At 43.3% G+C, this 20,661-nt stretch overlaps 1 protein-coding gene across 8 annotated transcripts in view; it reads right to left on the reverse strand.

The window, feature by feature from the left end:
- VPS35L (VPS35 endosomal protein sorting factor like) overlaps nucleotides 1-20,661 on the reverse strand; it is a 143,539-nt gene that overhangs the window by 82,930 nt on the left and 39,948 nt on the right. For 5 of the 8 annotated variants that reach the window (XR_004961631.1, XM_036278771.1, XM_036278772.1 and 2 more), the window contains 6 exons: nucleotides 18,404-18,463; nucleotides 13,075-13,171; nucleotides 12,355-12,405; nucleotides 10,895-10,988; nucleotides 9,002-9,079; nucleotides 8,391-8,513 (listed from right to left, as the gene is read on the reverse strand). Coding sequence is in view for 7 of the 8 variants with exons in the window: in XM_036278771.1 (XP_036134664.1) it covers nucleotides 8,391-8,513; nucleotides 9,002-9,079; nucleotides 10,895-10,988; nucleotides 12,355-12,405; nucleotides 13,075-13,171; nucleotides 18,404-18,463 (503 nt within the window). In the remaining variant the exon portion in view is untranslated. Of the gene's footprint in view, nucleotides 1-8,390; nucleotides 8,514-9,001; nucleotides 9,080-10,894; nucleotides 10,989-12,354; nucleotides 12,407-12,862; nucleotides 12,995-13,074; nucleotides 13,172-18,403; nucleotides 18,464-20,661 lie in introns of those variants that run through there. The other 3 variants (XM_036278770.1, XM_036278774.1, XM_036278776.1) reach the window with 3 other exon arrangements.

The raw sequence follows: 20,661 nt of genomic DNA on the forward strand, positions 1-20,661 counted from the left end.
TGAGGGCAGCCCTCCCAGACATGTCCACAGCAACTGAGGCCCAAGTACAACAGGAGGGTGCACACAACCCAGAGGTGACATCCCAGATGCACCCGGCTCAGGTGGCCAGGGAGACTGCCACTGGACCCACAGGATATCTTCCACATGAAGCCATTCTACCAAGACCGGGAGACATAAAAGCCCCATCTAACACACACAAACACATACAAGGAGGCAGCCAAAATGAAGAGACAAAGAAATATATCCCAAATGAAAGAACAGAACAAAACTCCAGAAAAAGAACTAAACATAATAGAAATTAGCCATCTACCACATTCAGACTTAAAAACACTTCTTACAGGGATGCTAATGAATTTAGAAGAAGAACAGATGAACTCAGTGAGAATTTCACAGAGATAGAAACCATAGAAAAAGGAAATAGAAACCATAACAAAGAACCAGTCAAAAATGAAGATGACAGTAACCGAATAACGAATACACAAGAGGGAATCAATAACAAATTAGATGAAGCAGAAGATCAAGTCATTGACCTAAAAGACAAAACATCAGAACAGAAAAAATAAATAAATAAATACTTAAAAAACCGAGGATAGTTTAAGGGACCTCTTAGACAACATCAAGCACATGAACATTTGTAACATAGGGGTACCAGAAAGAAAAGAGAGAATGAGAAGGAATTGAAAACCTATTTGAAGAAATAATGACTAAATACTTTCCTAAATTTGGCAAAGGAAACAGACATACACATCCAGGAAGCATAGAGAGTCCCAAAGATGAACCCAAAGAGGCCCAGACCAACATAAATCATAATTTAAATGCCAAAGATTAAGGACAAAGAATGTTAAAAGCAGCAAGAGAAAATCTGTTAGTTACCTACAAGGGAGCTCCCATAAAACTATCAACTGATTTGTCAACAGAAACTTTGCAGGCCAGAAGAGACTGGCAATACATATTCAAAGTGATAAAAAGGAAAGACCTATAACCATGATTACTCTAACCCAGCAAGGCTATCATTTAGAATCGAAGGAGAGACAGAGTTTCTCAGACAAACTAAAGGAGATCATCACCACTAATCCAGTATTACAAGATACATTAAAGGAATTTCTTTAAGTAGATAAGAACAGATAAAAAATATGAATGAAAAAAACAATTCTCATTGACAAAGGCAAACACTTAGTAAAAGCAGTGGACCAATCAACTATAAAGCTAGTATAAGGCTAAAATACAAATGCAGATCATGTGTAATCAGAACAATAAATTAGGGGATACACACAAACACACACTAAAGAAGTAAAAAAATGACAAAAACATAAACATGGAGAGGGTGAGTTAAAATGGTAGTGATTTTAAAATGTGTTCGAACCATTAACTTAAAATAGACTGGCATTAAAAATACCTTAGCAGCCCTGGCTGGTTTGGCTCAGTGATTAGAGCTTTGGCTTGCAGTACAGAGAGACCTGGATTCGGTTCCTGCTAAGGGCACGTACCTCGGTTGCAGTTTGTCCCCTGCCCCGGTTGGGGTCGTGCAGGAGGCAGCCACTCGATGTGTCCCTTTCACATTGATGTTTCTCTCTCTCTCTTCCTCTCACTCTACCTGAACAAAAATGGAAAAATGTCCTCAGGTGAGGATAAAAAAAAAAAAATACCTTAGTATATTGCCCTGGCCGGCCTTGCTCAGTGGTTAGAGCATCAGCCTGGGCACTGAAGGGTTGCAGGTTTGATTCCCAGTCAAGGGCACGTACCTGGTTGCAAGTTCAATCCCCAACCCTGGTTGGGGCTCGTGCAGGTGGCAACCAACAGATGTGTCTCTCTCACACTGATGTTTCTCTCTCTCTCTCCCCCCCACCCCACTCCTTCCACACTCTCTCTATAAAAATCAGTGAAAAAAAAAAGCCCTCAGGAGAGGATTAACAACAACAAAAAAATAGCTTGGTATATTTGAAGCCCATGGTTACCACAAATCACAAACCTACAAGAGACATACAAGAAATAAAAAGAGCCCTGGCCGGTTTGGCTCAGCGATTAGAGCGTCATCCTGCGGACCAGAGAGGCCCGGGTTCAGTTCCCGCTAAGGGCACATACCTTGGTGGCAGTCTGTCCCCAGCCCTGGTTGGGGTTGTGTGGGTGGCAGCCACTCAATGTGTCTCTCTCATGTCGATGTTTCTCTCTCTCTCTCTTCCTCTCTCCCTCCTGCTCTATCTAAAATAAATGCACAAAAATAAAATAAAAAATAAAAAGAAAGTAATACAAAGATGACACTACAGAAAGTCATCATCATACAAGAGAATAGGAAAGAAACAGAAAAGAACTACAAAAACAATAAAATACCTATCAACAGTTACTTTAATTGGGTTAAAGGGTCCAATCAAAAGACACAGGGTGGCTGAATGGATTAAAAAAACACGACACCCATGATATGCTGAGTATAAGAGGCCCACTTCATGTTGAAAAACAGACTGAAAGTAAATGGATGGAAAAGATATTTCACTGAAATAATTTTTTTTAAAAAGCTGGGGTAGCAATACTTTTATCTGACAAACTAGGCTTAAAATAAATGCTGTAACAAGAAACAAAGAAGGGCATTTCACAATGATAAAGGGATCAATCCAGTAGGAAGATATAACTATTATAAACATCTACACACCCAACATAGGAGCACCTAAATATATAAAGCAAATTATTAACAGATATAAAGGGAGAGATCAACTAATACAGTCACAAAAAGGTATTTTAACACTCTACTGACATCAATGAATAGACAATCCAGACAGGAAATGAACAAGGAAGCAGTGGCCTTAAATGACACATTAGAACAGATGAACTAAATTGATAATGACAGAACATTTTATCCCAAAGTAGCAGAATATACATTTTTTTCAAGTGCACAAGAAATATTTTCCAGGACAATGTCAGGTCACAAAACAAGTATCAGTTAATTTAATAAGACTGAAAAAAATTTCAAGCATCTTCTTCAATCATGTTATGAAATTAAAAATCAATTACAAAAAGAAAACTAAAAAAATACACAAACTCATGGAGGTTAAATAAGATGTTATGAAACAATGAATAGGTTAAGGACAAGATCAAGGAGGAGAGACCTTAAGAAAAATAAAAACGAAAACACACAGACCGAAATCGATGGGACACAGACAAAGCAATTCTAGGAGGAAAATTCATAGTGATACAAGCCTACCTCAAGGAACCAGAAAAATCTCAAGTAAACTAAACTTACACGTAAAGGATCCAGAAAAAGAAGAACAAAGCCCAAAGAGAGTAGAAGAAGGAAAATAAAGATCAGAATGGAAATCAATGATGTGGAGTTTAAAAATAATAATAATAGAAAAGATCAATGAAACCAAGAGCTGGTTCTTTGAAAAAATAAACAAGATTGACAAATCTTTAGCCAGACTCATCAAGAAAAAAAGAGGACCCATATAAATAAAATCAGAAATAAAAGAGAAGTGACAAATGACATCAGGAAATATAAAGGAATACCTGGAACCAGTACAAACATATGCCAACCAATTGGACAACCAGGAAGTAATAGATAAATTAATTACTAGGAACATACAATCTTCCAAGAATGAATCAGGAAGAAACAAAATATATGAACAGATGATTACTAAGAAAATTGAAGCAGTAATTAAAAATCTCCCAACAAAGAAAAGTTCTATACCTGATGGTTTCACAGGTGAATTAGCCAGACATTCAAGGAATACTGATTATTCTCAAACTATTCCAAAAATTTAAAAAGAAGGGAAGTTCCCAAACTCATTTTACGAGGCCATCATCACCCTGATACCAAACTAGCTAAAGACATTACCAAAACAAAAGAAAATCATAGGCTAATATCCCTGATGAACACAGATGAAAAAATCCTCAACAAAATATTAGCAAACCAAATTTCAACAGTGTATTAAAAAGATCATGCACCATGACCCCAAGTGGGATTTATTCCTGGGATACAAGGTTGGCTCAATATCCACAAATCATAAATGTGATACATGTCATAAACAAAATGAAGGATATTAGATGCAGAAAAAGCATTTGACAAAATCCAGCATCTATTTATTATAAAAACGCTCAGCAAAGTGGGAAGAAAGGGATCATACCTCAACATAATAAAGGCCATATATAACAAATAAACAGCCATCATCATACTCAAGAGTCAAAAGCTAAAAACATTTTTCTTAAGATCAGGAACAAGACAAGGATGTCCACTTTCACCACTCTTATTCAACATGTGTAGAACGTGCCTAAAATAGGGAACATAATTTGTTTTTTATTTACTACAATTTTATTTTAATTGAATAGGGGGAGGAAACCTGTCAATAAAGCCTTTTTGAATCACTCCCCATGTTTTTGTTTTGGGGTTTTTTTTTGGTGTGTGTGTGGGGGGGTGGTATTCTGGATTTCCATCTTGATTTGAAATTTGGTATGTCAGATACTTGTAGCTGAAGGCACTTATCCTTCCTCTCAGCTAGATTGTTCTTTCCCTATACTTCCCTTGTCTGTCCTGAATGTTACCAAATACTGCCACCAAACTTGGCAATCCCCCATTTTGGAACATGACCTGTTAAAAGACACACAGCTCTAACTCCCAGCTGACACAACCTGCCCCTGTCAAAGAGCTTGTGGGCATCATCCTGTCACACACATCTTCACACCATCCTCCACACTGGCATCCACTCTTCTGCATTCTGAAAATGATTAATTTTTTAATAAGATACCTCACGTTTCTTATTTAGGTGTCCCAAGAATCAAAGTGTATTATTATTCAGGCGACCTAATTTTTAAATCACTTTTTGCAGTGCAGTAATGACTTCCGAGAGTTTTACTCCCCAGGACGTTTCTTCCCAGCTTTGGCCATCCTTTGAGATTATTGGTGCTTAAAATAAAAGGAAGAATGCCTTATAACATGAGCCTATTATTTTAAATCTGATTTTCCTTCCATTAAAATAAAGGGGGAGAAATAAGTGTTCTCAATATCGAACATGTCCGTCTCTTCATGGGTTGCAATCATTTAGCTGAAAGGCAGGATGTTGCTGCCTACAGTCAAGTTCCAGGTGCCTCTTCCCAGGAGCCTGGGCCAGCCTTTGGTTACTGAGACGCTGCTTAAGATCACAGAGAATGGCCAGCATATTTCAAACAATCTTCTGTTTACACTGGCTTGATTAAACATCAATTTACTTAATTGTAAAAAAAAAAAACAAAGAAAAACTCACCTGACATATAAGATGTCCCTATTTTCTCCTACTTCAGAATTTGTAAAAATAAAAATATAAAAATGCATTATACTTGCTGAAAAGTTAGAAAACACAGGCCAAAAAAATGAGTTAAGATGATCTAAACTCTCACCCTCCAGTGATATTTTGACATAGCTCCTTTCCAGTTCCTTCATGCGAATATAAAAATCATGTTTGCACCTGGCCGGTGTGGCTCAGTGGATTGGGCATCTTCCCATGGACTGAGAGGTCCTGGTTCGATTCCCAATCAGGGCACATGCCTGGTTGTGGGCTTGATCCCCAGTAGGGGGCGTGCAGGAGGCAGCCGATCCATGTTTCTCTCACATCGATGTTTCTATCTCTGTCTCCCTCCTTTCTCTCTAAGAAAATCAATAAAAACATTTAAAAAAAAAACAAACATGTTGGCAATTCTGACAACACTACAAATGCTCAAGCACTATGCATTGGGCACTTCTCTAAGCACTGCAAATGGAATATCTTGTTGAAACCATGCAATTGACTAAAAGACAGAAACTACTGTTCCTCCCATGTTACAGGAGAAAAAAAGGCTCAGAGTGGTTAGAGAAAAGCAACTTGACTTCTGCTTTATCCTGATGGTTGTTAACAACACAACAGAGATTCAGACCCAGGCATCCCGGCTCCAGAGCCCACACTTCAACACTAGGCCCCACTACAACTCAAGACACACTCAGCACTATACCGTGAGCACCTTTATGTCAGTAAACGCAGGTCTTCAGCATCAGTCCCCGTCGTTTTAAATGCCCCATAGTGTTCCACGGAATACACGTCACTGCACTTTCATTCCAACAGGAGCCTTGCGTCCAAAAGTCATCTCAACTGCTTTAGGATCTGCTGTGTACATTAACCTTTGTATTTGTTTCTATCTGTTTTCATAGATGTACAACTATGTCCTTGTCCACCTAATTCCTTGCTCACACAATACAGGCCTCACTATGGAAGCCATTTGCATCACTGTCTCCTGAAATATGACACTCAACTATTTGGACTTACGACTGAGTCAATAAAATATGGACAATCTATTGGCTTCACTTGACTGCTTTCCCTTTTCTGCCCCAATGGTTCAAACAGAAAAGGGCCCCCATTTCTCATGAGGGGAATCTTAGACTACTTCCCTTAGCTTAATTTAAGTATGGTAAACAAAAGGGCTTCAGACAGGTGTGATACACCTGCCCCAGGGAAGCCACTCCCCCAACCTAACCTGGGCCACTGAAAAATTAGTCTTTCCTTTCATCACGAGTTTTACTGCTCATTAGACTTTCAGTTGCTATAAGTTTCCTCACTTTTGAATTGTGCCTTTTAACCTTCTTGCCAAGTTTTGTCATTTCTGAAATACAACAAGAATGCCAGTTTGTACAACACACCATCCTCTTGGACAGCGGCTACGTCACCTCCCAGGGACACCAGATTTATCTTGACTGAAAAATCCCTCTTCCCTGCCTGAAGACTCTCCTTCCCTTTTGCTCCTCCTTCCTGTCAGATAGGGAGAATACCTGGACAGGCAGAACTATACCCCTTAACAGGAAGCAATTACAAAAAAGATGAAGGCCTTAGTGCATTTATCCTTTGTACAATTACAAAGAGGCTTATTCTAAGGAGGAAATGATATTATTATAATTAGTTATTAATAACAGAAAAGCAGCAAAGAAAAGGCCAGACATTATAGACATGTTCCCTACAAAACACTAGGGAAGGGATCCAACAATGAAAAGACAGACACGTGTCAATAAAGTTGGGATGACATATGGAGGGTACCTGCCTGTCAGTCACACCTGGAAACAGTTCATTGGCTAGAATGGGCGTGGCCACCACAAGCACATTAAGATTTGAATACTTAATCCCCTGAACAAAGAAGTTCACTCTCTTGGTTTCTCTTGAAATGCCTGGCTATGGTTCATGCTTTGTTTCCTGCATTCTCCCCTGTGGCCCCCACACAATGGACTGATGAACTGCAGCTAGCCTAATGCTGGATTGGAACTGGCTCCAACATGGAATGGCTCTGATTCTAGCTCTACTACAACCCCACCTACACTTCTTCTATGACGAGACTAAGGAAAATGGGACTATGGAAACCTAGGGGGTATCACTCCATGAAAATAAAGCTTTCTCCTGTATCACATCCTCCCATGCAAGTCTCAGAAAATTCCCTCTCAGGGTATCGCAAGGACTCCACCTCAGCAACAAGGAGGGGAGATGAGACACATTCTTCTCCAAGAACACATATACCGTGATTTAACCAATCCGTGTGGTGTCTGCAATGTAGCACTGACATGACCAAACCTACACATATGTATGTACGTGTGTGGTTTGTGCAGGTGTCCAATTATTTCTATGCGACATTCTTAGAAGTGGGATTGCCTAGTCAAAGTTATGCCCTGTTTTCTTTTCCTTTAGGGCTGCTAATATGTGTTTGTAGCTTCTGGGAAAAGGCAGATATACTTGAATTTTGCTTTGCATTATGTAACCTTATTTTGTAGAAGGGCCCCTTTTCCTCTTTCCCACAAAATAAATTTTCAACCATCAATGAGAAAACAAAAAAGCTTCATCATTCACAATTATTATGACAATCTGAACTAGTATGCTATTGGAAATGCTTCTCAGATTTGGAGAAGAAAAACGTTATTCCTGCTATAATTCTGTCAATTCCTGATGATGCTTCAATTAGACCAAAAATAAAAATAAAAATCTGGTCAAAGCAAGTACAGGAATCTGAGCCCACTTCTGTGAAGTGGGGAAACACTGCCTGCTCCACAGACTTCATGCATGAGGGCACGTGAAGCAGCAATGAAGCCCGCTGGCCCTGGAGCCAGACCCCAGGGTTTACGTCCAGTCACACCACTTTTGAGCTGTGAGAGGAGACATAAGTACTTGGCCTCTCTGAGCTTCCACACATCCCTCCCAGAGCTGCCAAACCAGACAGTTAGGAAAAGGCTGAGTACTGGACAGGCACAGTGTGAACCCTCTGTAAGGGCTGGTAGCACGGAGTTGCTGTAGCAGCTACGGAAGGACAAAGGCCCTATGTGCCTTACAAGGCACACTGGTGTGGAGGCCATTACACCTCAGCAGAGGAGAGAAGACCCCAGCACTCCTCCGTGGTGAGCCTCACACAGAAGCCACCTGAGTTACCTCCGGGGCACGATAGGAAATGCACTGGAAGATCCAGTCCATGGCAGGCGAGTACAGGGGGAGGTAAGACGAAAGCTCCACTCCTTGGACCACCAGGTGGTTCTGCACTGTGTCCCCATGAATCTGCAGGAGACCAAATAAACATGCAGACAAGAAGGAAAGTCACATGAGAAACAGAGCGCGTGTGACATACAGACTGTACATACTTGTGAGCATGTGGATAACCCTGACAGAAAGCCTGGTTTCTCACGTGTTTTATTAAACTAGAAAAACAAGCCAAGTTTTCCATGTCACCAAGCTGACCTGTTCTGGGAATGTGTGCTGTGCAAAGAAGTAAAATAAAAATGATAAAAATGGAGCCAGTAGATGTTAAAAAGAAAGTCTTTATCAACTAGCAATGTTTCGTCAACACATGCATATGAATTTTCTCTGCTTGTTCAGTACAATCAACACATTTTAATGGTTGTCTGTAACAAGCACTGGTGTCATTTTCTAGGGTTTACACATTTACAGAGCTTCAAGGCAATCTCAACTTGGAAAATATTGGGTTTTGTGAATCCGGGATCATGGAACTGTTGTATCGATTAGCTATTCTGACAGTGCTCTCCTACCTGTTTGAACGTCAGGAGGAAGTCAAAAAAGTTCTTGTTCAGGCTTTCTTTGAGATGTGGAGCCACTTCCATTCCCACCTACAGCCAAACAGAATGAAAGGACCTTGACCGTGGAGAAACAGGGTGTAATAACGTATACAGTATGGGGTCATTTTTGTAAATTAAAAACATACACACAGAATACACAGGCATAGAGAAGTCCAGAAAGTTCATTTTTATTCTTTTTTGTATACATATTTTCTTATTCAATATGCACGTTATTATTTTCTTTAAAAAACCACAGAAACGCCCTGGCCGGTTTGGCTCAGCAGTTGGAGCGTCGGCCTGCAGACCAGAGAGTCCCGGGTTCGGTTCCCACTAAGGGCGCGTACCAAAAAAAAAAACAAACCACCACAGAAGCTATCTTTAGTACATAAGGAACAACATTTGCAGCAATCATCTCTACAATCTCCCAAATGTACTGAATGTATTTCTGAACAGATGACCACAGGGACATAAAGCACCAAGGAGGAATGTCCTCTCAAGGTTGTGTGCACAGCTTTATCTTTTCTGAAAAGTGATGCATACACATGCTCTGTGGGGTGTAAAAGAGTCGCAGGGAGTTCACTGTGGCAGTGTTAAAGTGCGTAGGTTCATTCTTTGCTGGGCAATCATGGAAGCAGAGACATTTTAAGAAGTATTATATAAGACAAGCATGAAGTGTAACAATGTTAAAATCCATTGATTCCTGCATGCATTGTTAAAAAAAAAAGACTAACATTTCCAGCTGAAAGAATCTGCTAATCAGAAGGCAGTGGCAAGAGGCCTGGGCTAGATGGAAATGTGAAGTCTGAGTTATGGAGGAAAGCCCCTGTGTTTAAAACAAAACACAGCATCTCACGTCCTTGAACTAAGTTCCTCAGATATACCTCAAATGCTCACAGGCTTTAGGGCAGAAACAACTTTGTAAGGAAAGCTGCTTTTCTGGGACCTGTTTCCAACAGGGGCAGATTCCTGCCATTCCTCCCTACCCTGGAAGAACTCCTTTGAGAAGGACTATGCAAGATGCACGGGGTGTTACATTCTAAGAGCAGCTGTAAGGCTGCTGAGGATCCAGTTCTACTATGTTTTTATTCTATTGTCTTTCCTTCCAATTAATTATTTCTTAGCAAAACACTACCTGTTGGGTGATAAAACAAAGGCCAGTGGACAGACAGCAGAGATGAACTGAAAGGCCCTGACACGGAAGAGGAGGACATCGAACTTTCCTTACAAGCTGAGCTCTCTCAGGCATGGCTCCCTCACAGCCTTTCTCCTGGTTCATCCCTTCCCATCCAGCCCAGCGAGCAGCATGGAGACCTGGCTGGATCTAAGAGATTTCTGCCCAGAGGAGCAAGGGTGGGTGGCTGCTCCTGACTCCCACCTGCCGCTCCTGTCTGCCTGGCACTCATTCTCACTGTTTCTGCCTGTGGGGAATCAAACTTTTCTCTCGGATCAGGTCTGTGGCACAGCTGGATCCAGCCCACCCTGAGTTCCAGGGGTGGGCATGTGACCCAGGCTGGGTCTGCAAGCATATTCCACCTCATGCCACAGTGACTGGTCCACATTGGACAAGTGACCCAAACGGTTCACTGCAAAGCAGCAGAAGACTGACTGGAAATACTGAGGTCCTACGTTGAGAGGATGGGAGCCTGGGGCTGCTACGGGCCAGCACATGGGAAGAGAAGCCTCAGAGCAGTCGACCCAAAGGAAAGCAGAGCTGAGTGATGACAAGATGGGTGACTTTTCACAATGCTCTAAGGCCAGGTACATGGCATCATATTCAAAGTAAAAAAACAGAAAAGAAGCCCATGTCAATACTCAAGGAGATAGGACACTGCCACATTTGTGAGCACAGCAAGTGAGGCGGCCTACCCGGCACAGATAGGCCCTGGCGTACACTGACACCAGCGGGTCTCCAATCCCCCGAATCATACACGTCAGGCGGGGCAGACATTCCGAGATGCCCCTGTCAGAAACAAGAGAGGCAGCGTTACACTCAATGCAGCTCCCTGTGCTTTCGTTTCCCAAATAAAGACAAAGCCACAAGTTCTAAATTAGGGGTGGGGTGGGGGATCAGGTCTGTGGAACAAACCCAAGTCAAATTCAGTTTCTAAGGCTCTGTAAGGACAGCCTTTCTCTCGTTCAGTTCCCACTGAATGGTTTCTCTATGCCAGTGCTGGGGTCTCCCCTTCACTCTGTTCCTGCCGAGGTCATACTCGTATGAATTTAGCAGTGTTGTTCCCCAATTATTTTCTGTGGATGGGTACCCCTGATCTCGATAGTCTTGCCATTATCTACAGGGGTGGGCAAAGAAGGTCTACAGTTGTAATAAAAATAAGTGCACAAAATCCCACACACAGTATAACACGAGGACTGCTCTGCTCTGCGCTCACAGCTGCAAGCCTGCTTTCGCACTGCTGTGTGCCCCTTTGGCACTGGCTGTCCTGCGCCCGCTCCTGCCCAGCACCTGACACTCACCCCACTGGAACAGCAGCCCCCAATGGGAACTGTGCTGTACTCACTTATCCTGCAACATGGGACTGACTCCCTCTGCTTGGGGCATTATCTTACCCCACCTGGTGAGGCAAAATAACTGTTTCTTCCATACTGGCGTTGCCCCCAAAACAACCCCAGGCACCCCTAGATCCCAGTCAAACAGGTTTGGCATACCTGATTCTAAACGCAATCAAACCACTCTCTGGAGCACTCGGAGTCAGCCATGGCACTGAAGAGTCCGTTACCTACATGCTACCCAGCAGGACTCAGGGCTTCCTGGCTCCACAGAAAGATGACCTGGTTTCCCCAGACTCTGTAAACTACTCCCAAAACAATGTGTGTGGCGACCCAGAACGGCCTGACACCCAAGAGCAAAGGCAGTGGCTTCTGACATTGCCATCTTCATCACCCACTTTGGACAGCAGTGGCGCAGAGTCAGGCCACTGCCTGCCATGTGCTGCTCTTAGTGTGGTGTGTGCAGCCCAGTGGACTCACAGACCTGTGCTAGGATCCTGTTCACAGGAGGCAGCTGAGGCTCAGAGCCGTGGAACGACTTGCTCAAGACCATGTGGACAACAGCAGCAGATCCAGGACTCAGATGAGCTGAACTGTGTCCATGAGCTACTCAACCACCTCTCCTAACTTGAGTTTATTCAACAGTAAAATAAGGACAATGGTATCTCACTTGGATTAAATAAGAAAATGCACAGAAGACCTGCCACGAAGTTCCTAAACAATGACAGATACTACCACACTGCCACTCGTGTGCGTGGGGGAGTGAGGGAGAATCCGGCCTTCAGAACTGTTATGGTTCTGGACATTTAAGAGAGCCTTACGTGCTGGAGAGGAACTTGTTACACTTCAGGATGGACGCTTCCACGTAGCTACCAAGACACTCTGTTAAGAAAGACATCTTCCAGACAGTGTGCCCCACGGGGAGAAACTGGCTGCTCGGAAACAGACTGGTGTGTCTTCAGGAGACAGCCACAGGGGCTCTCAGCAACCCCGAGAATCAAGCCAGCCAGTAGCTTATGGTTTCTATATCTGGCTTTCAAGGTTTCATACCCATTTAAAATAAAATTTGAAAAATTTTCCATGAATCACATGGTTGCATGTTGAAATTAAAACTGGGTTTTAAGCATTTCCAATCAAGACTTTGAACAGAGAAAACTTGAACTTCTGATAACTAAGATTCAGTCTGTGTATAAGCCTGATTCTCCGTTCTTCATACTGGCATTTGTGCAGAGATGCTTGACCCTGTTCCTTTCAAATTCCTAGATGCAGAGAAAACACATGAAGACAAACCATTTAAATGGAAAGAATGAATGTGGGAATGTTACTCACTGCAAACAAAAGCCCGGTGCACGACATGGTCCTAGTAAACAGAAAGCCGCCAGAAGCAGGCAGAGGGCGAGGGCTCTCCAGGGGCCTGCTCTCCAGGCTGGCAGCTGCAACAGGACCAGCGTTTCCCCAGGAGCTTCGGGGCACCCACCACATGCCTTCTAGTGACAGGGTAACTCTTTCTGCCTCTACAATCACCAGACGAGAAAGGATACAATCTCGGAACGAGTTCCCTGATCGAAGCAATCTTGAAGAACCAATTCAAGCACGTTTCCTTGGCTGTGTCGTTGGCACTCTCCGGAGAGAAGTGGTCTGTAATAGAGAAGTCGCACGTCAGCCCTCCCGTGCTCAGGATCTGTCACAGCCGCTGCACATGCTGGGCGAGGGAGATGTTCCAGTGAGCAGAAGGGGTGGCTGCCTAGTTCTTCTATCCTCTTCCTCCCGAATACTATTTGTCAGGACACAACTGATGACAATGAGAGCTTTTTAAGTGCAGGCCCATTCACAGTGCTTCAGTCAGCTCTCACCCCACAACAGCTGCCAAAGCATGTGCTTTCAGTGTGACCTTCTGCAAGGCACAGATTAGCAGCTTGCCCACAGACAGAGCAAGCAAATCTAAGAGCTGTAATTGCACTCAGGCGGGCTGGCCCCACGGCCCACATTCTTAGCCACTGCTCTTGTGTAATTCTTGGTGTACCCACCAGTAACTAAAGTTATACTGTGGACAATTCCAGATGTTTTAGGAGCCTACAACTGTAATCTGAAATGTGACTGAAGCCTTTGCCCTAAATAGCACATGGGCCAGACCTAAAGGTACTTCACGACGCTCAGGTGAGAAAGCAGCCCGAGGCAGGCTGCCGGCTGGATGCCGGCTCTCAGACTTGAGTCATCTTGTTCTCTTCCTCTTCAATGACGGAAATCTCACTTTTCTGCTGGGCAAATGGCCACCCTTACAGCTACGTGTGGCCATGTGACCAAGTTCTGGACCCAGGACATCAACAGAAATACAACTTCTGGGAAAGAGCTTTACAAGGAGGGGCTTGACCTTCTCCACTGCTCCTTCCCTCCTGTTGGCTGGAATGCGGGTGCGGTGGCTGGAACCTCCACAACCACCTCAACCACGAGAGCAACAGAGAGAAGTCAGAAGCCCTGGCACCAAAGGCTAGCCCCACCAGCCCTGACCTTGTCAGTTGTTACTTTAAGCTTTCTGGCACTGACACCCAAGCCTAATGCTATGTACATCTCAATAAGGAATGGAAAAGAAAAACACCCCATCAACACCGGGGCCATTTTGTTGCACTCCACCTGGAAATGACTTCCCTAAGTGATTTGTCAGGTTGGAGCCTGACTTCTTCCCCGGACGTGCTCTGTTTTCAGGAGTCTATCAAAAGGGAGAAGCTAATTACTTCAGAACAGAGCAGAAGAGTGTTGGCTTCTGGGCTCCCAGCGTGTGCAGCGAGTCAGTGTTTGCCCCGCGTTCTGCTGCAACTGAGATGACCGAAGTGCCTATGGAATCAGCAGAGATGGCCCTCTTGGTGCTTCACGAGCAGGGAACAGTCACTGACTCAGCTGCCCAAGTTTTAGAACTGCAATCTCAAGTATTAACCTATTTTTAGATATGCTCCCCTGCTTCATTCCCAAATTATTTTTCCATTTACAAAGGGAAAGAAAATTACCATTTTCCCCCTGGCTTGAACCTGTGCACTTAACATTTTTTCAAGTTCCAATAGATCCAGACAAAAAACTATGAGGATTATTTTGAAATTTTTGTCAATGTTGCCTTGTGGAAAATGGAGGGGTGGGCTTATTCCCCTTCCTATGACTGAATCATATGACTTGAAACCCTAAAGCAAAAGTAAGTCTCTGAGATCTTCTAATAAAATCCCTCACTTGTGCCCGGCAGTGTGGCTCAGTGGTTGAGCATCATCCTATGCACCAAGAGGTCACCAGTTCAGTTCTGGGTCAGGGCACATGCCCAGGCTGCAGGCTCGATCCCTGGTTGGGGCGTGCGAGAGGCAGTTGATAGATGTTTCTCATCAATGTTTCTGTTTCTATCTCCCTCCCCCTTCCTCTCCCTGAAATCAAGAAAAACATATATTTTTAAAAATCTTCTCTTTCCAGTTGTGGGAACAGAGGTTCAGCAAACCTCTGAATGGTATATGTATGGTATACATATCAATTATAAACTATATAATAATCTGCATTACCAGTTCAAAAATATTGTTAAGAAAAGTTTTATGTTATACAAAATTTTAAAATACTAGAGCAAATTAAATATTACATTCCTTTACTTTACTGCTCAAGGCAAATGTTAAGAACCAACTAAAGGTAGTGCTCTAGGCTCTGGAGAGACAACAGTACATAAACCAGACCCTGTCCTCATGAAACTTACATTCCAGTGAGGGAAGAAACACAGTAAACAGGAAAAATAAAAAGCAAGTAAACAAATAAGATACTATCCAGTAGCAGCCAACATGATGAAAGCATAAAACTAGGTACCGGACTAGAGAGTGCCTTCAGTTGGGAGGGGGACTGGGACTGCGGGGTCATTAGATAGGGTGGTCGGAAAAGGCTTCTCCAGAGCTATCATTTGAACTGAGCCTGAATGACGACAAAGAGCCAAACATGCTTAGATGTGGAGAAAATGTGTTTGCAGGAAGAAGAAACAGCACGTGCAAAGGCTCCGAGGTAGCAACGACCTCTGACATGGTCAAAGAACAGGAATCAAGCCAATGTGGCAAGCAAGGAAGACGCAGGCATCCCAAGCCAGGTCCCACAGGTGGCAGCCCTGGTGGGCAGTTTGAGAGTTTCTCTGCATGCTGCGAAAGCTCCCGCAAGAGTTCTGAGCAGGTGGATGACATGCCCAGATTTATACTTTAGCATTTGGGAATGAATTCAGAATTTGATATTTAATTCAGAAAAGACTTCAATGTAACTGATAGCAGAGCTTTTTCCTTCAAGTTCCCAATTATTTTTCTTATGGTGTTTCTTTTTCTAACCCTGACCTTCTGTGGCTATTTTAGGGGGAAGAAGGAGACCAATGAGTCTAGTTCTCTATCACTTGCCAAATCGCTGCAGTAGCAGTGAGAGGTCTCTTTATATCACAGAGCTTGGGAATGCAATGTCACCTTTGTGGGGCCAGAAGGCCGGTCATTAGGGCCTTGCTGATCCAGATGTGGCCCAGGTCAGCCACAGGGATGGAAGATGGAAATGAATGCCCACGGCTGACGATGACAACCACCATAAACCTCAATTATTACTCCCAAGATAAAAATAAAACTCTATCGCAGAGTAGATGGTCTCTTCACACATAGGCTGGATTAAGAGATATTGGGAAAAAAATTATTACATCTACTAGCGTGATCCTTTCATGAACCCAAAGGACACTGGTGTCTTTCTAAACTCAAGAGAGCTGTGCCTCAGTTAAACCTCCTGAATGGAAAGGCTCCGAAATTAAATCACCAGTCAGAACTTGATTCAAACGGGAAAAATAAGTACACATGCCACCAGATTTATCTCCACACTTCGTTTCTTTAGGTAGAATTCTGCACACATTTAAAAAGTTTTCTTCACAGTTATCGTTAAGAGTCACATCCCAGAGATCACTAACATTTTGAGAAAGGTGTATTCCTTTCCCTTTCAAGTTCTTGGAACCAGGAAATACATGCAGATGAAGATTTTAACTAAGAGGGCAAAAAATGAAGAAATTATGTTCAAGAAAACAAGAGCCTGAGTTGCACCGCTGAAGATAAAAAGAATCGGTCTTTCAGGAAGGAAGAATTCTAGTGATAAAAGTGCTAATTAATAACTTCAGACAAGGACTGGAAGTGCATATGAAAATCCCCTTTTGTCTTGAACTTTTATAGTTTAGGTAGGGAGTAAATTATTAGTAATATTTTCTTACTTGTCTTTAAAATGCCTGTACTGTACAGTTGTAAAAATTGGGAGAAAAAAAATTATTTCAGTAAATGCAAAATCAAAAGCCTCTGGGGGCCAGGCAGATAAATCTGGCGGTGTGTGTACTTATTAATATAAAATATTAATATAAATATTTTGAAGTAGTTAGATATATAACAATAGGAAGTAGTAGTATCTGTATAAAAAAAAAAAAATTTTTTTTTAAATACTGTTGTAGCCAAGGAAAACACCTACTTGGGTTTAATTCTGCCTGCAGGCTGGGAGTGTCCTGCTGCTGGTATAAAACAAAGGCCCTGGACTGACCAAATCTTTGAGCTGGCAGAGAAGGCCTCTCCATTCAGGTGGCCTCTGCCTAGCTCCCAGGCTGAACCTGCAGTCCTGAGACACCCAGACGCGGGGGCACTGCAAACATCACAGAGATGGCGTGGCGCAGTGAGCACATCCACAGGGGTGAGTCAGAACAGGCGGAATGTGTGCCTGATGAATCCAATTCTTCCAAAACATATAACCCATATAACCCTTTCAACATATAACCCATATTTTTAAAAATGATTACTGAGACACTTTAAGCCCTTTTATTTGTATTAAGTCTCAGAAATCCACTGTATTTTTATTTTACTTATTTTTTATCCTCACCCGAGGACATTTTTGCATTTATCTTCAGACAGACCGAGAGGGAAGGAGGAAGGAAAAGAGAGAGAAAAACACTGAAGTGAGAGAGACGCACTGACTAGTTGTCACCCACACAACAGCAACTGGGGCCGGGGACAAACTGCAGCCAAGGTACGTGCCCTTAGCAGGAACCGAACCCGGGCCTCTCTGGTCCACGGGACGACGCTCTAACTGCTGAGCCAAATACATATTTAGAAATATGTATTTCTAAATATTCACAGCATTGGCCAGGCCGGACGGTGCGAGCCCAGCACCTCTGGCAGCAAGGCTGTGGGCAAACCCCTGACTACTCCGCACTGGGAATGCCTGTCTACGATGAGACAAGACGATTCCTAAGAGCTCTTCTAGCCCTAAAGGTCTGCAGGGTTCTGTCTCTTTCTGAGAAATCTGTTACTGATTTATTTGACATTGTTCTTTAATATATACAAAGTTGGTTTTTTATATGTAGAAAAAATATTAAAATGTCAAGCAGCAGAGGAATTTAAATTGATTTGAAAGTTCTGAGAAATCTAAATGTAACACCTTTCCATTCTCACATATTCAAATTGCTCAAATTCCTAGCTGGGCTATTTGAAAATTTTCTGATGTTATTGGAAGATAGACCATTAGAAATGTAAAGATGTTTCTTATATTTTTTTTAAAAAAATTTTTTTCTTTACTGATTTGAGAGAGAGAAGAAGGGAGAGAAAGAAAGAAGCATCGATGAGAGAGAACATCAACTGGCCACCTCCTGCACGCCCCCCCACTGGGGATCGGGCCCACAACCTGGGCATGTGCCCTGACCGGGAATCGAACCAGCGACTTCTTAGTGCATGGGTCGACCAGCTCACCTACTGAGCCACACCAACTGGGTTCTTATATGTTCAACACACCAAAAGTAAAACAGTTCATGTCAGGTCTCAATAAATCCTGATGCCAGGGCAGAAGGACACCCATGGGACAGCTTGACGTTACCTGGTGAAACGCTGCGATCGCCCACACACATGGACAAGATGCGCTCGTACACCAGACTGCCTGGGGAGGGAAAGACACCATTAGCTCTTCAGAATAAACACTGAACACCCTCTGTGAACCAGGACCCGGACATCTCCCAGACTTGTGACAGGATGCTGCCGCCTATGGCAAATTTTAAGCCACATTTCTTTGTTTTGTTTTTAATTAAAGAAGGGACTTTTACTTTTCTGTGAGGCAGGTAAGGGATCCCTCTCCTCTTCGAGTCTTAACTGAACACATGGTCAAAGCCGCCTCAGATACCTCCATTCCCTCCACAGAGAATGGTCCACAGCGGTTCTAGACAAGGGGCGGGAAACGGCAGCCACAGGCTGAATGCACCCATGATCTATTTTGTTTGGCCAGTTCCCACCACGTCCTCCTGTCTCTTATCACCAGCCTGCTTCACTCATTTATGGGAAGTGTCTGGTGCCCAGGGATTGAGATTCAACTAGAAGTTCTCCAAGGGTAGAGATCTGTCTGTTCTGTACACTAACACATCCCAGCACGAGACTGGTGCTTGGCACACAGTCGCAAATGCTCGACTCTGCTGTTGTAGCTGAAAAGCAGCACAGACAATATGCAAACAAATGGATGTGCTTGTATTCCAATAGATCTTTATTTACAAAAACAAGTGGGCAGTCTGGACTTAGTCTACAGGTCCACCCCTAACCTAGCACAAAAAGCTTTGTTTATTCCATGCGTGGTTTTTAGAAAATGCTATCAATATTCAAGGGAAAAAATTATAGTTCTATTCATTTTCTGGACCCTTCCAAATAACCTTCAATGTCAAAAGTATTCCCTGTGCTCATGTGTTTCTTTTTTCCTCCATAAGTCCATCATTCAAGGCAGTAAATAACCACATACATTGTCTACATATAGAAAGAGTCAAGAAAGTTATGAGAACCATTTCTGGTCAAACAACATGAGACCACATGACATCATCAAGCAATGACACAATGCAAGGAGTACTGGCAAGAAGCCTGCCAAGCTAAAGTGAGTCATCGAGAAGCCTCCTACAGGGTGGACAACTTACACCACAGTCACCTAGACACTTGCTGAAAATGCACACTCCTGGGCCCAGCTCAGAGCATGTGAAAAGGAGTATTTTCGCAAGTGAAGACTAGGACTATGAATTTTGAATTAGCTTGGTAGGAAATTGTATACACAATCAAGTATGAGAACCACTGATTCAGGCCGGAGCCATTTTTAATTTTAAAACTTGCCTTGGGTATACTAATCTCTAAACACAGCAACAGACCTTCCTCTTCTCTCTGAACCGGTGGTTCTCACCTTGGCTGAACACTGAGTACCTAGGGCACTTGAACACATGCTGAGGCCTCTGTCCACCCTCAGAGGATCTGACGTAAATGGTCTGTGGTGCAGCCTGACCACTGGGAGTGTTTCTATAAGGCTCCCCAGGTATGCAGCCAAGGATGAGAACAACTGCTCCAAACCACTTTTAATTCAGAAGCTCCTGGAAGCCTTAGAGAACACACTCCCTTTCTCAAAACCGCCTGCCTTTGTCCTCCTAGCAGGAAGTGTTTGTTACCCGGCCACTGGGCTCCACGTGGCAGCCTCACCTGGTGCCGTGAGAGACTGCCTCTGTGGCCACCACACAAACAGCACTGGTGTGCACGCCTTTACCTCGGGACACACTGCCCTCTGCCTGACTTCTCCCTCCCGCGGCACAGAGGTCAACCTTAAAGGCACGGAATATCTTGACTTCCTCCACAAAAAGCCTGCCACCTCTAAAAGCGCAAACCATTTCTATATTTCACCTTCACATTCTAAAGGGCCTTTAACAGCACAATCATTTCTGGCCAAACAAGTTTGGTGAATATTTGTTTCCTTTAAGCCAGTGGACAACTACTTTTGAGAAATAATACCTGGTCCTAGATTTATTTTTCTTGATCCACTTTCTAATACATCAAGGGCACTAAATACCTAAACAATGACAACAGCTGACATCTGAGCACTCTATGCCAGGCACTGGTCAGAGTTGTCTACACTGACCCTGCCAGAGAGCAACTATCAGAGGAAACACATATGCTTCCTACATATTCTCTCATTTACTTCTCTCCAGAAACCCCCGAGTCAGGGTCCATCATGCCCATTTTACAGGTGAAGAAACAAAGGCTCGAGGTCACACAACCGTGGAGATGAGGCAAGGCATGCAAGCTGACTCCGGAGCCCAGCTCTGTGCTCCGGGCCTCTGAAAC

The sequence above is a fragment of the Molossus molossus genome, unplaced genomic scaffold, assembly GCF_014108415.1.
Source record: "Molossus molossus isolate mMolMol1 unplaced genomic scaffold, mMolMol1.p scaffold_m16_p_3, whole genome shotgun sequence".
Classification (NCBI taxonomy): Eukaryota; Metazoa; Chordata; class Mammalia; order Chiroptera; family Molossidae; genus Molossus; species Molossus molossus.